This window comes from Eulemur rufifrons, chromosome 3, assembly GCF_041146395.1.
Source record: "Eulemur rufifrons isolate Redbay chromosome 3, OSU_ERuf_1, whole genome shotgun sequence".
NCBI lineage: Eukaryota > Metazoa > Chordata > Mammalia > Primates > Lemuridae > Eulemur > Eulemur rufifrons.
Window position 1 is genome coordinate 62,956,713 of NC_090985.1, and position 18,903 is coordinate 62,975,615.

Below are 18,903 nucleotides of genomic sequence, written 5' to 3' on the forward strand. Positions count from 1 at the left end.
GTGCCTCACTCGCCATGCAAGCTGAGCCGCCGCTGGATGCTTCTCCACCCCACACTTCCCACAGTGCAGACTGCTGCAGCAATCTGCGGGTGGCTCCACACCAAATGGTCCAGAGCCCAGAGTTCGGGCTGTGACCCCAGCCATGCATGATTTATTTAACCCCTTCACCTCAGAATTCTTTTGCAGTGAAAGAAAAACACGATGCTTTTATGGTTAAAGATTTCCTTAAAGGGAGAAACGACATCGAAATCTTGTGCTCTGTGAAATGAAGGAACGAAAGGATTGCCTTCAGTGAGTTCATATCTGAAAGCTAATCAACTGGGTACTGGCCTCTTGTTAGAGAAAAAAATATCCAACTTGGTAACTATTACCATGGGAAAGAAAGGTGACTACGTTGTTCATTTCCTGTTGATCTCCTGAGAAGGCTAAGAAGTAGGACATATGCCTGCAACCCCTTTAAAATACATATTTTTTCCTTTTTCTTCTCACTATGTAAAAACACACACACACACATTATCCCAAAGTCACTTGAAAAATACAGTGATTGCTTACAAACAATGGAAAATACCAGTAAAATGCAAAGAAATGAGCACTTAACGGAGACAGACCTTTGATGGGCTTTAACGTGAATCATTTTATTTAAAACAGGGATCCATCAGAGGTGGTGGACGATCAGGGAAAATGTTCTAGCTAGAGCATGGCACGGACGAAAGGTAATACTCACCAGCACCTCACATGGGACTAAACGACAATGTCGGCAACACACCACGGAATGAAAACAAATTCAATGGAAAAAGGCACCTGGCTGGGGGGGAAGCCGCGGTGTTCACTGCCTCTCTGGCAGGTTTGCTTTAGTGCACGGTGGGAACGTCTGGACCAATGACACTTGGACGGGAACGAGAAAGCTTCCGACCCGAAGCGAGGTTCATGTGCAGGCAGCTCCCTCTCCTGGGGCTGGTGCATGCCCGCCATGCGGCGAAATGTCTCAGAAAGGGGACTGAGGTCACTGAGCAGGATCACACCTGCTCTCCCCCCTTTTTTTCTCTAGACAGAAGGGGAACCCTCCCCCAGTTTTAATTTCAGCACTGGCTTCTGAAGGCTTTTAAGCATCCTAATTTAAAAACAAATAACAACAACAAAACAAAAGACAGAAGAGTGGCCTGAACTCAAAACAGCTCAATCAAATGGAAAGGCAGATTCATGAAAATAAAAACTGGTGACCAGTCCGCAACCAGCCGGTTAACGCTTTGTCTGCATGAAGATGTTTACTTTGCATCCACAACACACGCGGGCACAGAGCCGCTCTCGGCAGCAGTGAGTGAACAGCTACCTTTTGCCTCCAACACACTGTACTGCTACCAGTGACCACACGCCAGGTGCTGAAGTTAGAAGAGACTGCAATTGGCAAAGGACCCCAGGCCGTGAACTACCTGTGTGGCCAGGTCTGTGGGGAACATGACTTACACTCTCAAATAATGACCCCAAAAGTTCCCTCTCCTCCTCCTGTTTGCGCTGTACATTTTGACCTCCTAACAGGGAGGTCCAGATGAGTTCCGTTTCCCTCTCAGTTCTAGGCACTCTCTGGAACATCTTTGATTAACCACGGTCTTTCATTTCTTTCCAACTCCATTGGTGACTTTTGACTTGGAATGTCGATTCCTTCTTCTGGAAGAATGGCTTTCGTTGTTGCCTGAATGCTTGGGTGGGCTGTCTTCAGAACCTGGCCAAAGGAATCACAACACACACAACACCGTCACCGAGGTCACCAAGGACTCCTGCGGGTGGTGGCTCTCTCTTTCCAGAGGGCCCTGGGCCTGCCCTGAGGACAGGCTCTTCCCTGACGCTTGCGCCCCACCTAGTGGCCTTTCAGTGAACTAAGGCAGGGCCCTTGGAAACCCAGTGCTGAGCTAGCACAGCCAGTGCCCCTGGGGGGCCAGGAAACAGCCCCACAAAGTCTGGGTGGTTCCAAGAATGTGTGCACCTGCACTGCGTAGGGTAGCCTGGGTCATGGTGACGAGCACCACGGTAAGAGTAAAAGCGGATCGGAAGCACAAATGAGAAACAATTAAACCACACAGGTGTCCACCTTGCAACCAAGGGATGTATGACCTGGGTCTCCAGACCTTGACCTGCTAGATACCAGAGTTTCTAAACCCTACATTGGAAAGGATTCTTGACGTCATAAAATTAAAGGTATTACACGCCCTCTACCCCTGGATCTTTGCAGACCCGGCCACTGCTGCCCGTGACAGCCCTGAGCCGCACAGCAGCACCAGACTGACTCTGCCCTCAGATCAAGCCAGTGGTCAACCCCGCCTGGCCCCGCAGCCAAGCCCGGGGCTTCTCTGCCCCAGGGCTCTGACCTCCACCTGACACAGCCTTTAAAAAAAGTTCCCCAGGGCTTCTGTCCCCATTGTAAGTAGCATTTGGCTTAGATCAAGAGATTGTTTTACAACTCTATAGACTTGTTTCTGCTTTTTACTTTATTTTTCTACTATTCCATATACTAATTTTATCTCTATCATTGCTTAATTCTTTTCAACAGAGAACCTGGACATGCCAGCATGGATCTGTAAGGGGATGGTTCTAAATAAGACAAGTCTGGGGAACCCCTGTGCCCAAAGAATTCCATAGTGGGTCTCGGAGCGACTCCTCCATTCAAGAGAAACTATCCCCAAAAGGGTGGTGGCAACTCAAGAGAGTGCACCCTAGTGTTTGCCCCAGGGAGAATTTCCATAAGCGTGAACCCCAAAAGAACTCCGGAGAACAACAGCGATAGACTGCTTTCTTCTCCACAGCCTGTTTCTCTGAGTGATTCTGTGGGCTAAAACTCAGTCTCCAGCATCATAATTTTCTCTCCTCAGCCACGCTTCCCAGCTTCCCAGCTCAACTCAAAGGAGCTGACAAGGAATTACTGTCCAGTGAAGTCCCCTCAGTGTCATGATTCCACAAGTCTAATTCTTTAAAATAACCAAGTGGTCCCAAATCTTTCCAGAATATTCCTTACAGGCCAACGAAGGATCCCGAACTACACTATTGAAATCTCTCTTATACTGCTCTGCCTCTCGAGTAAATGTGATTACACCAATCTACCTCTGTGGAAAGGCTTTTCCTCCCGATACACAATTCTTTCTAACCCTTTTCACTCATGATGAAGGCCAAGAAGAACATTCCCATCAGTGTGCTTGAGACAGTGTGGGCTCAATACGTCCTGAGCCACATGAAGCCTCTTCTTACAAAGCAAGGTTCTCGGGCAGATCCTGTGAGCATGTTTCTTTAATACGTGACAAGAGACATTTGATGAGTAGGTCTGAGACCCTTTCAGGCACATGTCATCAACAGAGGATAAAATATGGATTCCAAATCTCAAGGACCCGGGAAAGTTTGAAACAATGAATGGAAAAAGGATACCTTTTGTACCTTTCCTGTGATGCCACGAGATCTCTGGACTGTAGGTGCCATCTTCACACTCTGAGTAGGTCTAAGGAGAGAGACAGGCTTAGTGATGGCACTTCGTGTGCTGCCTGGGAGGAGCGGCAGGGCACAGATGTGAGCGTGTTCTGTCCCTCCCTCTCCCAGGCTGGGATGGCTACTAACAAGTGACAAAATCTCCTTATGCTTATGTTTCCCAGTTATAAAATCAAGGGTCTTCTCTCTCCCCGCTAATATAGAATAAATCTTCTAGAAAGTATCTTTAGTTCTTAGGACTAAAGGTATAAAGGATGAAAGTGGTTTTTTTTTTACTTAAAAAAATATTGTAGTCAACAAGACTGCTATAACGTTTTAAACCCATTCATGTCTATTTTCGACTTTAATCCTTGTATCTACGAATAGGAGGGCAGGGCAAGCGTTTGCGGAGGGGGAGCCCCAGGCTGGGCCACACCAAGAGACCTGCACAGACCGAGCACAAGAGTGGGGAATAAAGCCCAGCCTTCCAAACACTGGGCCAAGGCTTTCCCACAGCTTTTTCTTTTTAAACAAAAAAGTAATATTTAAACACCTTATAAAAGGAAAATAAAAATACCCACAGAACAGGGCAGTCACAGGCAGGGACAGCAACTGATAGGGAATGACTTCCTGACATGGTGAAGTTTAGCAGCAGCAAGACTGCAGATGCTGTAGAAGACAGCGCCCGCCACGCCACGTTCTTACACGCACACGTGCTGGGCTAACCTTCCAAGCACGAGGGATTATTTTAAACAAAGGCCATCTCTGCCTCTCCTTCCGCACCTTTTCTCGGTGACCATAGTGTTCTGCATACCACACCATGCCGTACAGACACAGGAAGGTGGTAAACGCCTGCAAGAGAAAATCAAACCCATTTTATAAATGACATTGCACCAAATCATTCCTTTTCCCAGAACTTCAGGGTTTCAAAGGGAATGCACACAGACGGCTCACCTCGTTCCTGCCATCTGTCCCAAGGGATACTGGTTACAAAATGGCTGGATGTGGCAGAGATCGGACCCCGAGAGATAAGCTGGGGGATAGGGGGCGTACCCAGAGCTTTTGTCCAGGGGTACGAGGAGACCACAGTTACTACGTGTGACTCTAGCATCAGAATGCAGAATCATTTTCAGATGTGGGATATGGTGGGCTGCACTTTCTTAAACAGCTTTGCAGTTCTGCTTTTCTGATTTTCATGGCCCATCTTCTCTACCCTGCCCCCACCCTGGAGAGAGCTATGAGGACTCAGTGTGCCAGCTTCTGTGGGGAAGAGGGTTTTTGAATGAAAAAGAAGCTTCATTCAGCCTGAGTCTCAATGGTGCTGGAGGGCCCATAGGACAAACACCCCAGGAGGTGGCAGCTCCCTGCAATGCTGTGCCACCCTTGCTCCTCCTCGCTGTTAGTGTCAGGGGCCCCACCCTGACTGCAGTTCTTGTTGCTTTTGTTCTTCTTGTTTAAGTGGATAGGAAAACAAAGAGAAAATAAAAATGCTTTGTAAGGCCCTGAAATGAGAAATGCGTGGTGTGGTCCGTGGGTCCCCAGAGGAGGGATAACCTCTCCTTCCACCCTGCCATCACCAACCCGCCCGAGCCACACCCTGAATCAGACTCTAAGGGAAGAAAGGCAATACAAGAATCAAAGAACTGAAGGCTGGGAAAAGTCTCTGGCTGCCTAGACTGAGCAGCAGAGGAGGGAGGGAGGGAAGCGTGGACAGAGGAATCTCAGCAGGCCTCGCCTTCCCGGCTGGAAGTAAAGCAGCCAGCATACAACGTGAGACTGCCTCTTCCTTGATGTAGGAACCCATTTCTACCAAGCCACCCTGGCCTTCGAGTCTCCATCTCTCCCACACATTTCCCATGGACATCTGAGCACCTGTCATTTCCCTGGGCACTTGTCATTTTGCCCTAACCACGGGGACAGCTGTGAAATCATGATGAGACTTTCTCTTGAGTAATTTTAGTTCTAAGAATCATGACTTTTTTATCTAAAAGGGTCACCTCAGAGATCATTAATTTCATGCCCCTTCATTTTACAGAAGAAGGATGAAAGCTCAGAGAGGTGGATGGCCCTCTCGAGGACACACAGCTAGTACGCAGCAAAACTGGAGCCAGAACTCGGTTCTCTGGATACCCCTGGATCTGAGTTTTAGGGATGGCTACTGATATACACACGTATTGATTTTATGCCTGTACATCTTTCTCTATCCATTCATCCCATGTCCAAGAAAGCAAAGCATCGTGGGAACAGCCAACACCAGCAGCGCCCACTGGGCACAGCCACAGTCCGGTGGTGGAGCAGACAGGGAGGGAATGAAGGGGCTGGGGACTCTCATGGCTGTGGTTGGGGACTCTCATGGCTGTGGCTTGCACTGGACTTTTCCCCAGTTCCTCTAAGTCAGCAGCATTTACTGACTGTGTGCTGGGTGCATAATGTCATCTGAAGTTCCAAAAATGAAAGGAGCCGAGTGTTCCGGCTGGCCTTCGCGGTGCACGCCAATGAAGTGGGGATAGCAGCGTGGCGGAGAGACGACATGAAGTACGGGAAGAGCCACTAGTTCGTTTTATATTAAATCCATATGTAAACTGGCATATGTCTACAGATTAGGGATGTTTTTAAACAGCTCATATCTCCCATTAAAAAATTAGGCAGTGAATGAATATATTAAAATTACAAAATGAAAATGACTTCTAATCTTTAACATATTCTAATACTTGCCCAGATTTCTTATACTTGCCAACGTTAAATGTGCCATTTTCAAGGCATGGAAAGACTGGGGAGGACTAGAAAAGATGTGCAGTGTGGAAGCCTACGCATGTGTTAGGTCCTTTACAAACAGCAAAACACGCCGTGGGTTTCACACGGGGGCCAGGGGAGGTTAGAGTCCACCTTCTCACACCCGAGGGCTGCAGGGTGGGAGAAGGGAGGCAGGTCACCCCACTAGACTGTCATTGCAAACTCCGGCCAGCAGAGGGCAGGCACGTGGGGTCGCCCCTTCCCCAGCTCCAGGCCTGGGTGGGCGGGGGGCGTCAGGGGTTGGGTGAGCCGGCAGGGTCCCTCCCGCAGCCAAGAACAGGCGGAGCTTCGCGGAGGGGCCAGGCAAACACTGGCAGGTGGTGAGCAACAGGTGCTTATCTCAGCATCGCCAGGCAAAGCGCCTGCTGTGATTGCCACATCTACTTCACCTGTGTACAAAGAGGCCCATTTTACTTGTTCCAGGAAACAAAAGCTTGTAATTTATGGGTTTGCAATCACACCTGTGGAAATCTAGGCACGTACCTACTTAAAATGCCCAGCCCCGGATTTAAAATAGCAATGGTACAAACTTTGTTTAAAGAGGGGGTTGGGGGAGGGAGGAGAAGAAAATTGGGGGAGGAGAGCCGGGCAGTCCAGACCACAGGTGTGGCGGCGAGGAGGGCAGAGAACCCAGCCCGGCTCCCACGTTACAGTAATGAGAATTCGAATTAATGATGATCGATCAGGATCGGACAACTGCTGAGAAGCTTATTAACCAGCACACGGGATCTTTGCTTCCATGTTAACCTCAAGCTCCGTGTGCGCTGTCTTACCAAGCAAGGGGAGGAATTAGGGACTTTTGTTTCTCAGAGTGGTGGTGGGCAGGCCGGGAGGAACTTAACACTCTTATTGAATAACGTTCGACTCTGCTCCTGCATTTGAGATCAATCTTGCTCTTTAATAAAGGCCATGAATATGAAATAGTGCCAGGACCTTGTTTCCATTCTTCTTCTTTGATTGCTAAATGTGCAAGACAGTGGGGATCCCCTAATCATCCCATCTAATGGCCTCTCTTCAGGCCAGGTGTCTCTCCAGGTCTCATCACTGATAGGTCTAACCAAGGATTCCGCGCCCTCCATGGTCCTGCTCACCTGCGGCTGCTCCTCGTCCTCTGTCTGGCCTCTTCAACGGGGCTGCTCCAAAGAATGCCATCCTCAGCCAGCTTCTCTCCCTGAGGTGTGTCCCCTCCCTCTTACCTAATCCCATGGCTTCACCAGTGCCCTATGCATGCAGGGCTCTCAAGTCTTTTATCTCCAACACCAACCAAATCTTTCCGATGTTACTGGTCAGGCTAGAATTTTCCATGTGACAGAACACAGAAGTGTCCACCTGTAAAATCTAGAGGCCCCTCAGACCCCAACTCTCCTGAATCAAATTCACCTCCTCCTTTCAATGGACCTTTCCTATATCCCCCAATCTGTCACTAGCACCGGTGGCCACTGAGAGGCACAAACTTGAAACCTTTGAGTTGCCCTTGAGTCCCTTCCTGGCTACCATAAGAGGAATGTCATCCTGCTGAGCTGACCCCTAACTCCCCAGTCCAGCCCTTCCTCTCCAACTTCAAAGCCTCGGCCTTGGTTCAGCTTCAGTTCCTTGTCACCTAGGACCCTGCAACACCCCCTGACTGTAACTCTGGCCCCAACCCATCTTGCCTCTAGACCCTGCCACAAGACACAGCTCAGACCACATTGTTTTCCCATTAAAAATCTTTGGGGCTCCAACTACAGACACACGAAGCTCTTCCTAAGCAGCTGACCCCCTATCCTACTGCTCATCCAACTGTCCGGTCACTCTCACTCCCCAAACAGGCCACGGCGCAGCCCTCCTGAGAAGCTGGGTGCTCTCACAGCTTCCTGTCTGTGCATGCTTGTCCCTCAGCCCACCTGTATGTCACCCCACCTTTGTCTCTTGCATTCATTCCTGCATTCTCCATGCACCTGCCGAGCATCTCCTATGCGTCAGGCACCGTGCTCCAGACAGCAGGGTCAAGAGAATGTTTAAACTTACTTTTTGTGAGCAAGAAGTGCAACATGGAGCAGACGGATATAAACAAAACAAATTCCATCACACTGGGCTTAAAATGAGAAGAGTTAGGGACAAAGTGCACCTGGTCCCAAGGAGGGAGTTACCTACTTGCCTCGGAGGTCAGAGGGTATTTCATGGGGAGCATGAGTTTAAGTTTGGTTTGGGGGTATAAGTTTCACTGGGTAGAGAAGGCAGTTGGGCTTTCAGATCAAGCAAAGGAAACATCAAGGATAATGGCCAAGAGGCCCAGAAGGATGATTTGTTTAGGTAACTGTGTGCAGTTTGGTGCAGCCTGGGTGTAAAGTGGGTGGATATGATGTGATGCCCCAGATAATGAAGGTCCTAAACCCACAAGTAAGATTTCATATCATTTTGTACAAAAACCCATGTGCAGTGATGCATATGTTAAAATGCATAAGGCACGATGATGAGATGAAGGAAAGGGCAGTGTCATCATCCTTGTCCCTTCCTGGCAGTCCTTAAATGCACAGCACGTGGAGACAAATTCCCACGAGTGAAATGAATGCCCGTGTGGCATGCCTGCTGAGGACATTTGACAGAAACCTGTCAGGGTGACCCATTTCAGATGCTGTGTGGTCATCTGTGTTTTATTCTTGGACTTTAGACTGGTGGCCAATCTTGGGTTATTACAGACAGGACATCTTTCTATGAATTTCTAAGGAAACTTGGTGCACAAGAGAGTCTTTCTCTCTTTCTTTTTTTGTTTGTTTTCTTAAGAGATAACCATGGGAATTAAGCTAACACTTTTGAGTAAAAAAGTAATGACTTACCACGCAAAGAAGCCAAAGCACAACATACAGTATCTGGGTCTTAGAGAAGAGATCTTGTCCAAATTTTATGCAAACAATAGCTTCCAGGAAACCAATGACCCTAATTAGAGAACAAGAGGTTAAATATTAATTCGTCTTTCCAAAGCATACACATTACTAGCCATATACATGATTAAATCAAAAGGCTCAACTGGTCACAAGATTTCTGCCCCAAACACTGGTAGTAGGTATCCCACAAAATGAAACTGTTCTAGCCCACTGCACTTTCTTCAGAAATAATAAAATATTTTTTACCTCTTCCTTCCAGACCAAAACATTGACTCACAAATTTTAATAGCTAGAGGCAGCTGGTGTCGTCTAACGTAGAGCCCTATTCCCATTGGTTGGACCATCACGCCACCTCTGTTGGAACCTCTCAAGCACAGGGAACCTACTCAATCGGCTTGTTCCTGTGGTCAAACGCTTCAGTTACTGGAAAGTTTTTCCTGCCTCGTGGTGGTATTTGCCTTCTACCCATGGGTTCTAACCCTGCCCTCAGCCTCCACACAGTGTTTGAGCTTTCCAAGGGAGTCTTTCAATAACTCGAAGCCATTGATCACATTCCCTCCCAGCCTTCTAAGAATTTCCAGATTAAATACCCTCTGTTTTTACTGACAATATCAACCTTTTGTGCTCTCTTGAACTGTGACCAGTTGTGCTAAATACAAAAATGTTAAAAAGCACACACACAGTTTTCTCCTTTAATTAAAACATTAAAGAAAAAAGCCACTCTTATGTCCTATACATTCATTTACAAATATAAAAATCAGGCCTTTATTAAGGTGCAGAACTTGCAGGTGAGAATGGATGAGGTGAAGGTTGTATAGCCGGCCATGAGATCCCAAGGACAGTGAGAATACCGATTTCAGACAACTCCACCTTAGGTGTTCTTTGCTTGGGATGTAATCTGGATGCCCAGGGACTGGTATACTTACACAGATATTTTCTAAAAAGGCGAGAAATGGCCCAGAAGGTCCTCAGGTTCCCTGCTTACTGGCAGACAAAATGTCACTGCCATCATCAAATGTGAGGATGGCTCTAAACAACTGAATATCTGAAGTTAGAACCATTTCAGCAAAGCAGAAAAATCAACAGAAAGTCTCTTTAATGTATCTTTAGAGATTTTGGAACTGACTTTTCCCCTAGCCCCAACCAAACAAGGTTTAAGAGTGGCTGGCTTGCATCTTTAAAGACCATTGTCCCTTCCCTCCGCCAACAAAGTATGTCACGTGTGAGAATGCCTCATTTTAGCTGAGGAACACAGGAGGCTCATTTCACTGCAACCCTGAAGTCCAGACTGCGATCTGACGCTGGACGGCCTTAAACCTTTGCTACTTCCAGCCTGTACAGTGAGGAGAGGAGGTGCTTGTCAGGGGACATAAAAGGATGATTTCGTCTTTGGCTGGGACTACCTGAACTGCTAGGAGGAAGTGCTGAGCCCTGGATCCGAGTGTGACTGTCTACCCACAAGCCAGACAGAACACCCTGAGTCCATTAAGAAAGGTTTCTGAACATTCAACTAGATTTCCGTCCCCTTTCAAACGCATGGTGATTAGCATACCAAAGCTGTGTTTCTCAAACTTCTGTGATCTAAGACCCATGGCAAGAAACACGTTCTTCATTGTGACCCAGTACACACACACATGCACACCGCTGAAATTAACAATCTGTATCGTCACTCTGGTATTTTTCTATTCTATTTCATTTTAAGACTGAAAATGGACCCACCTGATGACTTCATAATGACCTGAGTTTTTCTAAAGACCAGGGCCTTTGAGTTAGCAACTTTAGGATACGATTTGCTCTTACGTGCTGGGGAGTCTTAGCTAAGCCATTGTCTGTGCATGTGGGCCCGTCTCTGAGAAGGCGACAGCTGAGCAAGCCTAGGAGGAGGTGCAGAGGCAGCTGTGGGGCTATCTGGGTGAGGAGGGTCCCAGGCTGAGACCAGGCACAGGGAGGGGACTGGAGGGCCTGGGAGGGAGGGGAAGGGGGTGAGGTCTGGGAAACACTGGTCTTGAGGGCTGCCCTTGGACATGGCTTTTAGTCTGAGGAAGCCCTGAAGGGTTTGGAGCAGACGGTTTAATAAGATTAGATTTATATCTCAACATTTCTTGCAGAATTGCAAGGAGAGGACAAGAGCGGAAGCAGGGAGGCTACTGTACTCATCCAGGCATGGGGACCTCGGGGCAGCCACCAGGTTGATAAGAAGCAGTGGGAACGGGAGGCATCAAACCCAAAAGCCACATGGACCCTTGAACCACCAGCTTCTGCCCCCAGTGTTATCCCCAGCCCACTTGAGGAGTCCTAATCAACAGCATCCTTCCAGAACGTGAACACTACTTTTCTACCATGACACAAATGGCAGGTAGTTCAGGGTTGAGGCCAGAGGCTTGGGTGCAGTTGAGGGCCTGTATCAAGCCACCAGCTGAGCCAACACCTACCTCCTCCCACCTTCCCCTCCATTCCCCACTGGGACTCCCTCTGCTCAACTTGGCAACTCGTCCCTTTACTCAGTTCAAATTGAAATCTCTCTGATCTTTCCCAGGGTGAGCTAGGTGGCCAAATTGTGGCTTGATGGAATTCAGTCTGCGCCCTCACTCCCTTTGATGCCTGTGACTGACATCCATATCTCGATTTGGCAAGGTTAGGAGGCAAATAAACATTTGGGCGGCCAGAGGTGCTTCTGCCTCGGGGCAGGCACCAGAGAGACTTCTGACCTAGTGCTGGTCTGCTGACTCATGTGCTCCCGGCTCCACCGCACAGGGGAAAAGGTGCTAATGATGTAGAGCAAGGGTCAGGAGTTGCTCAGTGAATGGAACAAGAACGGAAGCCGGTTGTTGGAGAAATCTGGGGCACGAAAGCTCCAGGTTCCTGTGTGTGTGCTGGGTGTACAGGCCAACCCTGAGAAGCAGAGGAAGAGCTTTCAGTCTGCCAGCAAGACTGCCCTTGGATTCTGAGGGGGCCACGGCCACGGAGGCCAGAGGGCTTGGCTGCCCGAATCCCACAAACAACTCCACAGCGCACAAGCCGCACTCCTGGGGCAGCTGGTGTGTGGGGGGTGGGCGGGGGTGTCTTTAGGCAGCCAGTGGAAACGGGATGTACATTCACGTGACTCGACTGTCACATAATCACACAGGAGGCCAGGAAGGGCTCCCCTAGTCCAGTTCTGACTGAGGGAGCAAAGGCATCTGTTCGGAGGTGAGAGCTGAGCGTGGCCTTAACAGCTGGATGAAGTTCCAGCTGTCCTCCTGGGTACTTTCTGACTTCCAAAGAGCCCTGGGTGCAGGGAGGGTTGGGTGAGAAGAGGGTCCTGGGGGGCATCCCCAGAACAGTTCTGCTCAAGGGTCTGGATAGCTAGTAGGGCTGGGGGCAAGAAGCCATTTGAAGAAAGGGAATCCATTGCTTATAAGGCCTTATAACTACTGCCAGAGTTTCTGAGCTGTCCGGGGTGCTCCCCCACACAGGAGCAGGGAGTGGCAGGATAAAGGGTGGATGGGATGAACAGACAGTCTGGAGGAGGTCGGGTGAAGGGGAAATGGTTATAAAGCTTTGCCAGCAGGATGGTGGTGACCCGGTCGTGCTGAGAAGGGAACCCTCTGACGTCTGTTCCCCTCAGCCTGCTCCCTTCTCTTGGAAGGGTCCCCGTGCTTCACAGCTGCGTCTACACTTCAGACAGCCGGAGCTCTGTGCCTGGAAGAACAGCCACAGTTGTGAGAGGTTGCAGTGGGAGGCGGGGGAGGAATGGGAAGCAGCAAAGGAAACCCGGGACAGAGGTCACTGCAGGAAGAGGACCACTCGGGGAAGGCAGACACTGCAGAAGATGCAAGGAGAGGACGGAGAAGGCTTGCACCGACCCTGGAGAGAACAGTTTAGCAGAGCAGCAGAGGTGGAAGCTACTGCAATGACGGCATCAGCAGGACGGGATGACGTGCAGGGAGGACACTGGTGGGCGAGGGGCAGCTCTGACCCAAGCTGGACTCAGGTAGCGTGGACTCACCTACCCATCCCAAGGACTCTCAGGAAAAGGGACAGTGACTGTTCCAGCCAAAGCGTGGCTGCCTTCCTCCCAGGACCAGGGGATGAAACATCTTTTCTTTTTAAACTAACACTCTCTTTCTGAGGCATAGAGACTCATTTATACGGAGTGGGGAAAAAGACAAAGCTGATATAAACTGCACACCTGGGGAATTTGTTCATATCAGTCTGGCCCTAAAACTCCTACAGGGCTGGAAGAACATAATGTGACTTCTCAACAGAGAAGGGGCCGACTTTTCCACACTGCAGCTTTCTCCCCGGCAGGGTTCCCATTCCCGAGCTGAATGGAGCCCCGTCTCTGCTGTGTGCAACACCTTCAATCAAAAGCTCAGACCTATAGGACAACTGTCGAGGAAGGCATGGTAAGTTACCCAGGGAGTAATTCATACAAACGTCTTGGGGTATACTACGTACAGAAGAGAAAGGCCCCCGTCAAGAGAAACAGATGTGGCATGGTGGGAAAGAAACCTCAGGAGGGTGGTCCTATTTGACCTTTGCCCTCCCCCTCCCCCAAGGCACCTTTGGGGATGACACTATAGGCGGCACTGCTGCTCTGCTCCCCCCTCACATCTCCACATCTTGCTAAAGCCTGAGATCATTCCAAAATTAGTGACAAGAAAGCTATTATTATAAAGCAGCTACTAGTTACCAAAGGAAACCAGACATTTAAGTGTTTTTGTAAGGCTGGTGGCAGGCACCCCTCCCTTCCCTAATGAAAAAGAAGCCCCTCCTATTCCTGAATACCCACCCTAAAGCTGAAACAAAGAAATTCCTCACTCCTTGTGCCTACATCTCCTGGCCAAAGAAGCTCCCATCCCCCATCCCTAAAAACATATATAAACCCACTCAGACTTCTGGGTGGGACGGCTTCTCTAGTTCCACTCGTGGGACTGTGAGGCTCGCCAGGGTCCCTCTCTCGGGGACTCGTTACCCCCACCCGGGAGCGCTCCAATAAAGCCTCTTATCCCTTTCAACTCTGCTCATCTTTCTTTCTCTGGCGCTGGCCACTCCAAAAAACCTTACAGTTTTCTGTTTTGATAGAAGAGGAAATAAAGACCAAACGGGGGTGGGGGCCTCCAGGCAAACATTCAGAGGAGAGCTGGAGCCTGTGACTCCGTCCACCTCCACCTGCTGGCAGTGGGGACTTCGCAGGGGGCAGCTCTCGCTGGCGTTCACGCAGGCAGGCAGATCCGCTGTGTGTGATTTATGAAGAGGGATTTGTTATTTTTCAGCGTGGCTCACTGGTTCTCACAAGATTCATTAATCTTGATCTCACACTGTTCTGGGAGTTCTCAATTCTCAATACAGCATACGGAAATAAGCCAAATGATCTCTCCTTTCCATTTAGCTTTATTGTAATCACTTTCCAACAAGGCACAACATTCTGAAGCTGCATTTTCTACCACTCTTTGGTGTCATCTACCTTTGCTGTTTCTCCCACCATGGTGACTGTACTTTTTGGCTGCAGAAGGAAAGTTTGTCATAACAATACCTCTCTCTTTGATCCACTTCTCCTTTTCCTAGACAGGTACATCGATACAGTTCTGTGGAACACATCCACTCCACAGTAGAATGAGACCTTGCCAAATACACTTAAACATGGAGGAAACCCGCATGGAAAGCATGCGGGTGGGGGAGAAGAGCTCAAATGCAGGACAGGCCACTTCCTCCCTGGACAAGACCTTAAGGAGGAGCAGCCCACACCCTTCCCTCTACAACGGCGTCCCCTGACTCTGTCTAATCAGAAGTCTGGGAGATGAGTGCACTCTCCCTCCTGCTATGTCACAAAACAGGAAACTAAATCCATCTTATCACCCTGTAAGCTGCAATCACTTTGGGTAGGAAAATCAGCTTATGCCGCAGAATTTAGGAGAAACAAATGACAATGGCCCTCTGTCTTCTGGGGGTGGGGAGGAACTTGCCTAAATCTGACCTGAGTATTAACATTTATTTAAAACTACAGGTAACCCCTCAGAATCTGAAATGAGAACTGTGTTCACGCACATACACACACACACACACACACACACGCGTGCGCGTGGAGAAAAATGTTTGAGAGGAATGGCATTGAAATATTAACAGCAATTATCTCTGAATGGTTGACTTCTCTGGCTGATCTTTAGTTTCTTCTCTACTGTACTTCTCTGAGTTTTTATCAACGTGCATGTATTACTTTTCAATTGGAAAAATGTATTAATTAAAAATCTGTTGAAAGTAATTTCTTCTTTACTATATAGGTTTTCCTCAAAATTTCTTTATACTAACACACTCAATTTAGAACCTAGATTAGGTCTTGAATCTACGATATTTTGGGGACTGAACTTCATGTATAGATTTCCTGGATGTCTCTGGAACTTCCGTTGCTAAACAGGATGGTAAATTGTTGCTGATATTTAAGCACAAGAATGATTTACCTGAGATACTGAAGAAGGTCTCACATTTAACAGTAGGGTGTGAAACCAGATAAGCTAAGGACTCTTTCCAGTCAGTTAAATAATAGTAAATTAAGATATAGCATTTAAATCTGTAATAAGACAATAAATTATGACCATGCTGCTATGTGTCATTTCTCTTTGGAACAATAAAATTTTACTTCCGTATAATGAAGGCAGCTGTTTCAAGAAGTCCCTCTGACGTGAAATTAACACAGGGCAAGGGTAAGGCCAGGACAGGATGATGTCCCAAACTCAGGAACAGTCAGAAGGGATTCAACCAACCCATTTTCTCTCTAATTTATTTCATAAAACAAGGTCTCTGAGTTGTATGTGGGAAATATCTTCTGATTTCCTTATACTTTTTAAAAAAAGAGAACAGTTTCTATACTCTCTTTCTATAATTTGCCAAGTAACTATTCTTAACTTAAATCAGAAAAGGGAATATTAAAGATGAAAGATACATTAAAAAAAAAAAATAGCAGCAAACCTTGTTCACCTGCCTTCATAGGAAAATTACACTGAAAGGCAAGAACTATCCAAAGAAACTGAGGGGCTCAAGGTGTTTCAAACCGCCACAATAATAGATTACTCACCCAAACACCCAGCACTGTGTTCCTACGCGTTTGCACTGTGTGTCGGTGAGGTAAGCATAGTACTGCCTGAAAGAACAAAGTTGGAATTCATTGAGAGCTTCTGGAAGACCAAAAAGTCAACACATAATTAAATCACTTTGACGGCCTGAATATAAAAAATGTCCTGCCTTGTTCCATTATTCAAGCTGCCTGGACTAGCTATTCAAGGGAATAGAAAGCTGGCCTGTGCCTGCTGGAACATTCCTGTTAGAGATTCAGAATTCGGGTTAGGTCAGAGGGCTGGGAGCTCAGCTTAAAGAGCCAGATGTTTGGCAAAGGCAGTCTTGATTCAGTGACAAGACTCTCACAGCCCTGTGCAGCCCCACGTAGGTGTTTCAGCCCCTGGTGCTTTGGAGGTGATTCTAGAGGGTCACCCACACTGTTCCACTAATCGCCTCCTCTGGCTCTCTCCAGGGCAAAGGTTGCTGACTGTAACCAGGCAAGAAACATACACATTTTTTTGGCTCAGAAACTGGAATGGATCCCAGGGTGCACTTCACTGTCACTGAATACCAGTGACTTTGAATATTGCTGACAGGATGGGAAGAGGCAATGACATGGAGTCAAAAGGCTTGGAACAGCACCCTACAATAGAAATACAATACAAGCCATAAATGCAATTTTAAATTTTCTAGTGGCCATGTTTAAAAAGCAAAAAGGAACAGAGAAAATTCATTTTAATAATTTAATAATATATGTTACTTAAACCAATATTTGAACCAATATATTAAAACACTATAATGAGGTGTTCTGGCACCAACTCTTCAAAATCCGGTGTGTAGTTGACACGTGCAGCACATTTCAGTGTAGACTGGCCACATTTCTAGTGCTCAACAGCCACACGTGGTAAGTGGCAGCCATATGGGACAGCGTAGCTTAGCATCTTGTAAGTACCCCCAGACTCAATTCAGCCCTTCAGAAGTAGCGTCTGAACCAGGAGCTCATTGTCTTTTTGGGGTCACAGACTTCTTTGAGGATTTGATGCAAGCTACCATAAAGGCACAAACCTTTGCATTAAACTTCAGGGGATTCACAGATACCTAAAGCTCATCCATGAACGATCGCCTCCTCACGCCAAAGACCAGAGGGAAGAATTCCAGTTATCAAGAATGTTGGTTTCCCCCTCACTTTACATAGTCATTATCTAATTTGCCTTTACCAGTTCCGCTACTTTACCCTCTAACTGCACCTATCTCCTTATATTGCACTTTATATTATCAGATTAAAAGAATGTTCACTCAAATATCTTCTCAAAGCAGATTCGTGTGAAAGTCTAACGAAAAAGGAAGAAAATGGAGATGTGGTATGTACGATTGATCCTGAAGCCTGTAAGTGCTCTCTCCTTTTCGGGCCTGGCATTTGCTACCTGGGATGGCTGGGTTAAAATCCATCACCAAACTTCCATCTGCTCAGGTAATTTGTCAAAGCACCTCCTTACATGGGAAGCCTCAAGCAGTGTAAGAGCAGGGCAAGTGGCTGATTTTTTTTTTAAAAAAGGATTGTGTCAAAATCCATTAGGTTTGGTAAAATTTTGAGGAGCTCTCAAAAGTTCGAAACATCGACTTTTAGTCTCTAGTTTTTGTTTTGGAATGTTTAACAATATTGAAACTTCATGATAAATCACATGTGATTTGCTGTTTTGTTTTCTAAGAGGAGATCTCTTCCTGTTCTTGCTGACTTTGTTGATTGCTCCTAATTTCATTAAGGAGCTGCTGCTAATCTTTCCCGAAAATTAAATTATACTTTAAATGAGGACTCAAAACCATTAAGGGCAAACAGCATTTATAAGATAATGACGGCAACAGACCATTGGTCTATAGAGTTTCAAAGGGCTGCTGGCTTACCAGCTGTTCCTTTCCTTTTAGGATCACAAAAAAAAGAGGAGGTGGAACTTTTGGCCTTCACTCCACAAGACTCAGACATGACTTCCTTGGTTTGTTCAATCCAGGATTTGGGGTTTTTTTTTTTCTTTTTTTTTTTTTTGGTAATAATGAATGACAACAAGAGGTGCTGGCTAGGAGAGTAGGCTCTGTTGAATCAAGGTGAACATCTACTCTCCTCGGCAAGTGAGGCTCTCTGATTGTGTGGTTTGCAAGCACATTAAAAATGATGAACTAAGCAAGTCTATAGCTTCTGAAAAGCTAACTCTTTTAACTGCTTAGATTATATTTATAGCTCTGGCAGATCTTTGCTGCTGCTACTGATCAATGCCAGTACTCCATATTAGCTATAAAACCCAAATGTCATTTCTAAATGGGAAAAAAAATGGAACAAATGAAATGTTTGCTTTGAACCTCACTAGGCTTGATCTCCACAAGGGACAGTCTCTGAATAAGCCTTACCGCAAGGGCCCCCACGTGAATCCAGGTGAATAATGGCACGAATGCCCAACTTACCTCAGTCGTCCTGGATGACTACAGGAAGTTTATTTTTAAAAGGAAATTAAGTTTAATTGGGTCTAAAAAAACTAATAAAGTCTCATTCTAAAAATTTATGACTTTCGTTCTACCATAAAAACTCTTGCATTTTCCAATAACCTCATTTTAAAAAAACTTGGCGTCACTGCTACTAATTTTTTCTAATATTAATATTATGTTTAGGAGGAAAAAAAAAAAAAAACAGACCAGCAGTGAACAATCGTAAAGGGATTGGAAAATAATGGATAATGCTATTGGTATGGTGTCGATGATCTGCCTTCTTTTAAAG

The 18,903-nt window shown here is 46.9% G+C and overlaps 1 protein-coding gene across 1 annotated transcript in view; it reads right to left on the minus strand.

Moving 5' to 3' along the window:
* Nucleotides 1–1,411: 1,411 nt before the first annotated feature.
* PTDSS1 (phosphatidylserine synthase 1) overlaps nt 1,412–18,903 on the minus strand; it is a 59,417-nt gene continuing 41,925 nt past the window's right edge. The window contains exons 9-13 of the mRNA XM_069466193.1: nt 16,159–16,224; nt 9,057–9,156; nt 4,231–4,299; nt 3,412–3,481; nt 1,412–1,720 (exon numbers count right to left, since the gene is read on the minus strand). Of these exons, the coding sequence (XP_069322294.1) occupies nt 1,611–1,720; nt 3,412–3,481; nt 4,231–4,299; nt 9,057–9,156; nt 16,159–16,224 (415 nt within the window). The 3' untranslated portion in view covers nt 1,412–1,610. The remainder of the gene's footprint in view (nt 1,721–3,411; nt 3,482–4,230; nt 4,300–9,056; nt 9,157–16,158; nt 16,225–18,903) is intronic.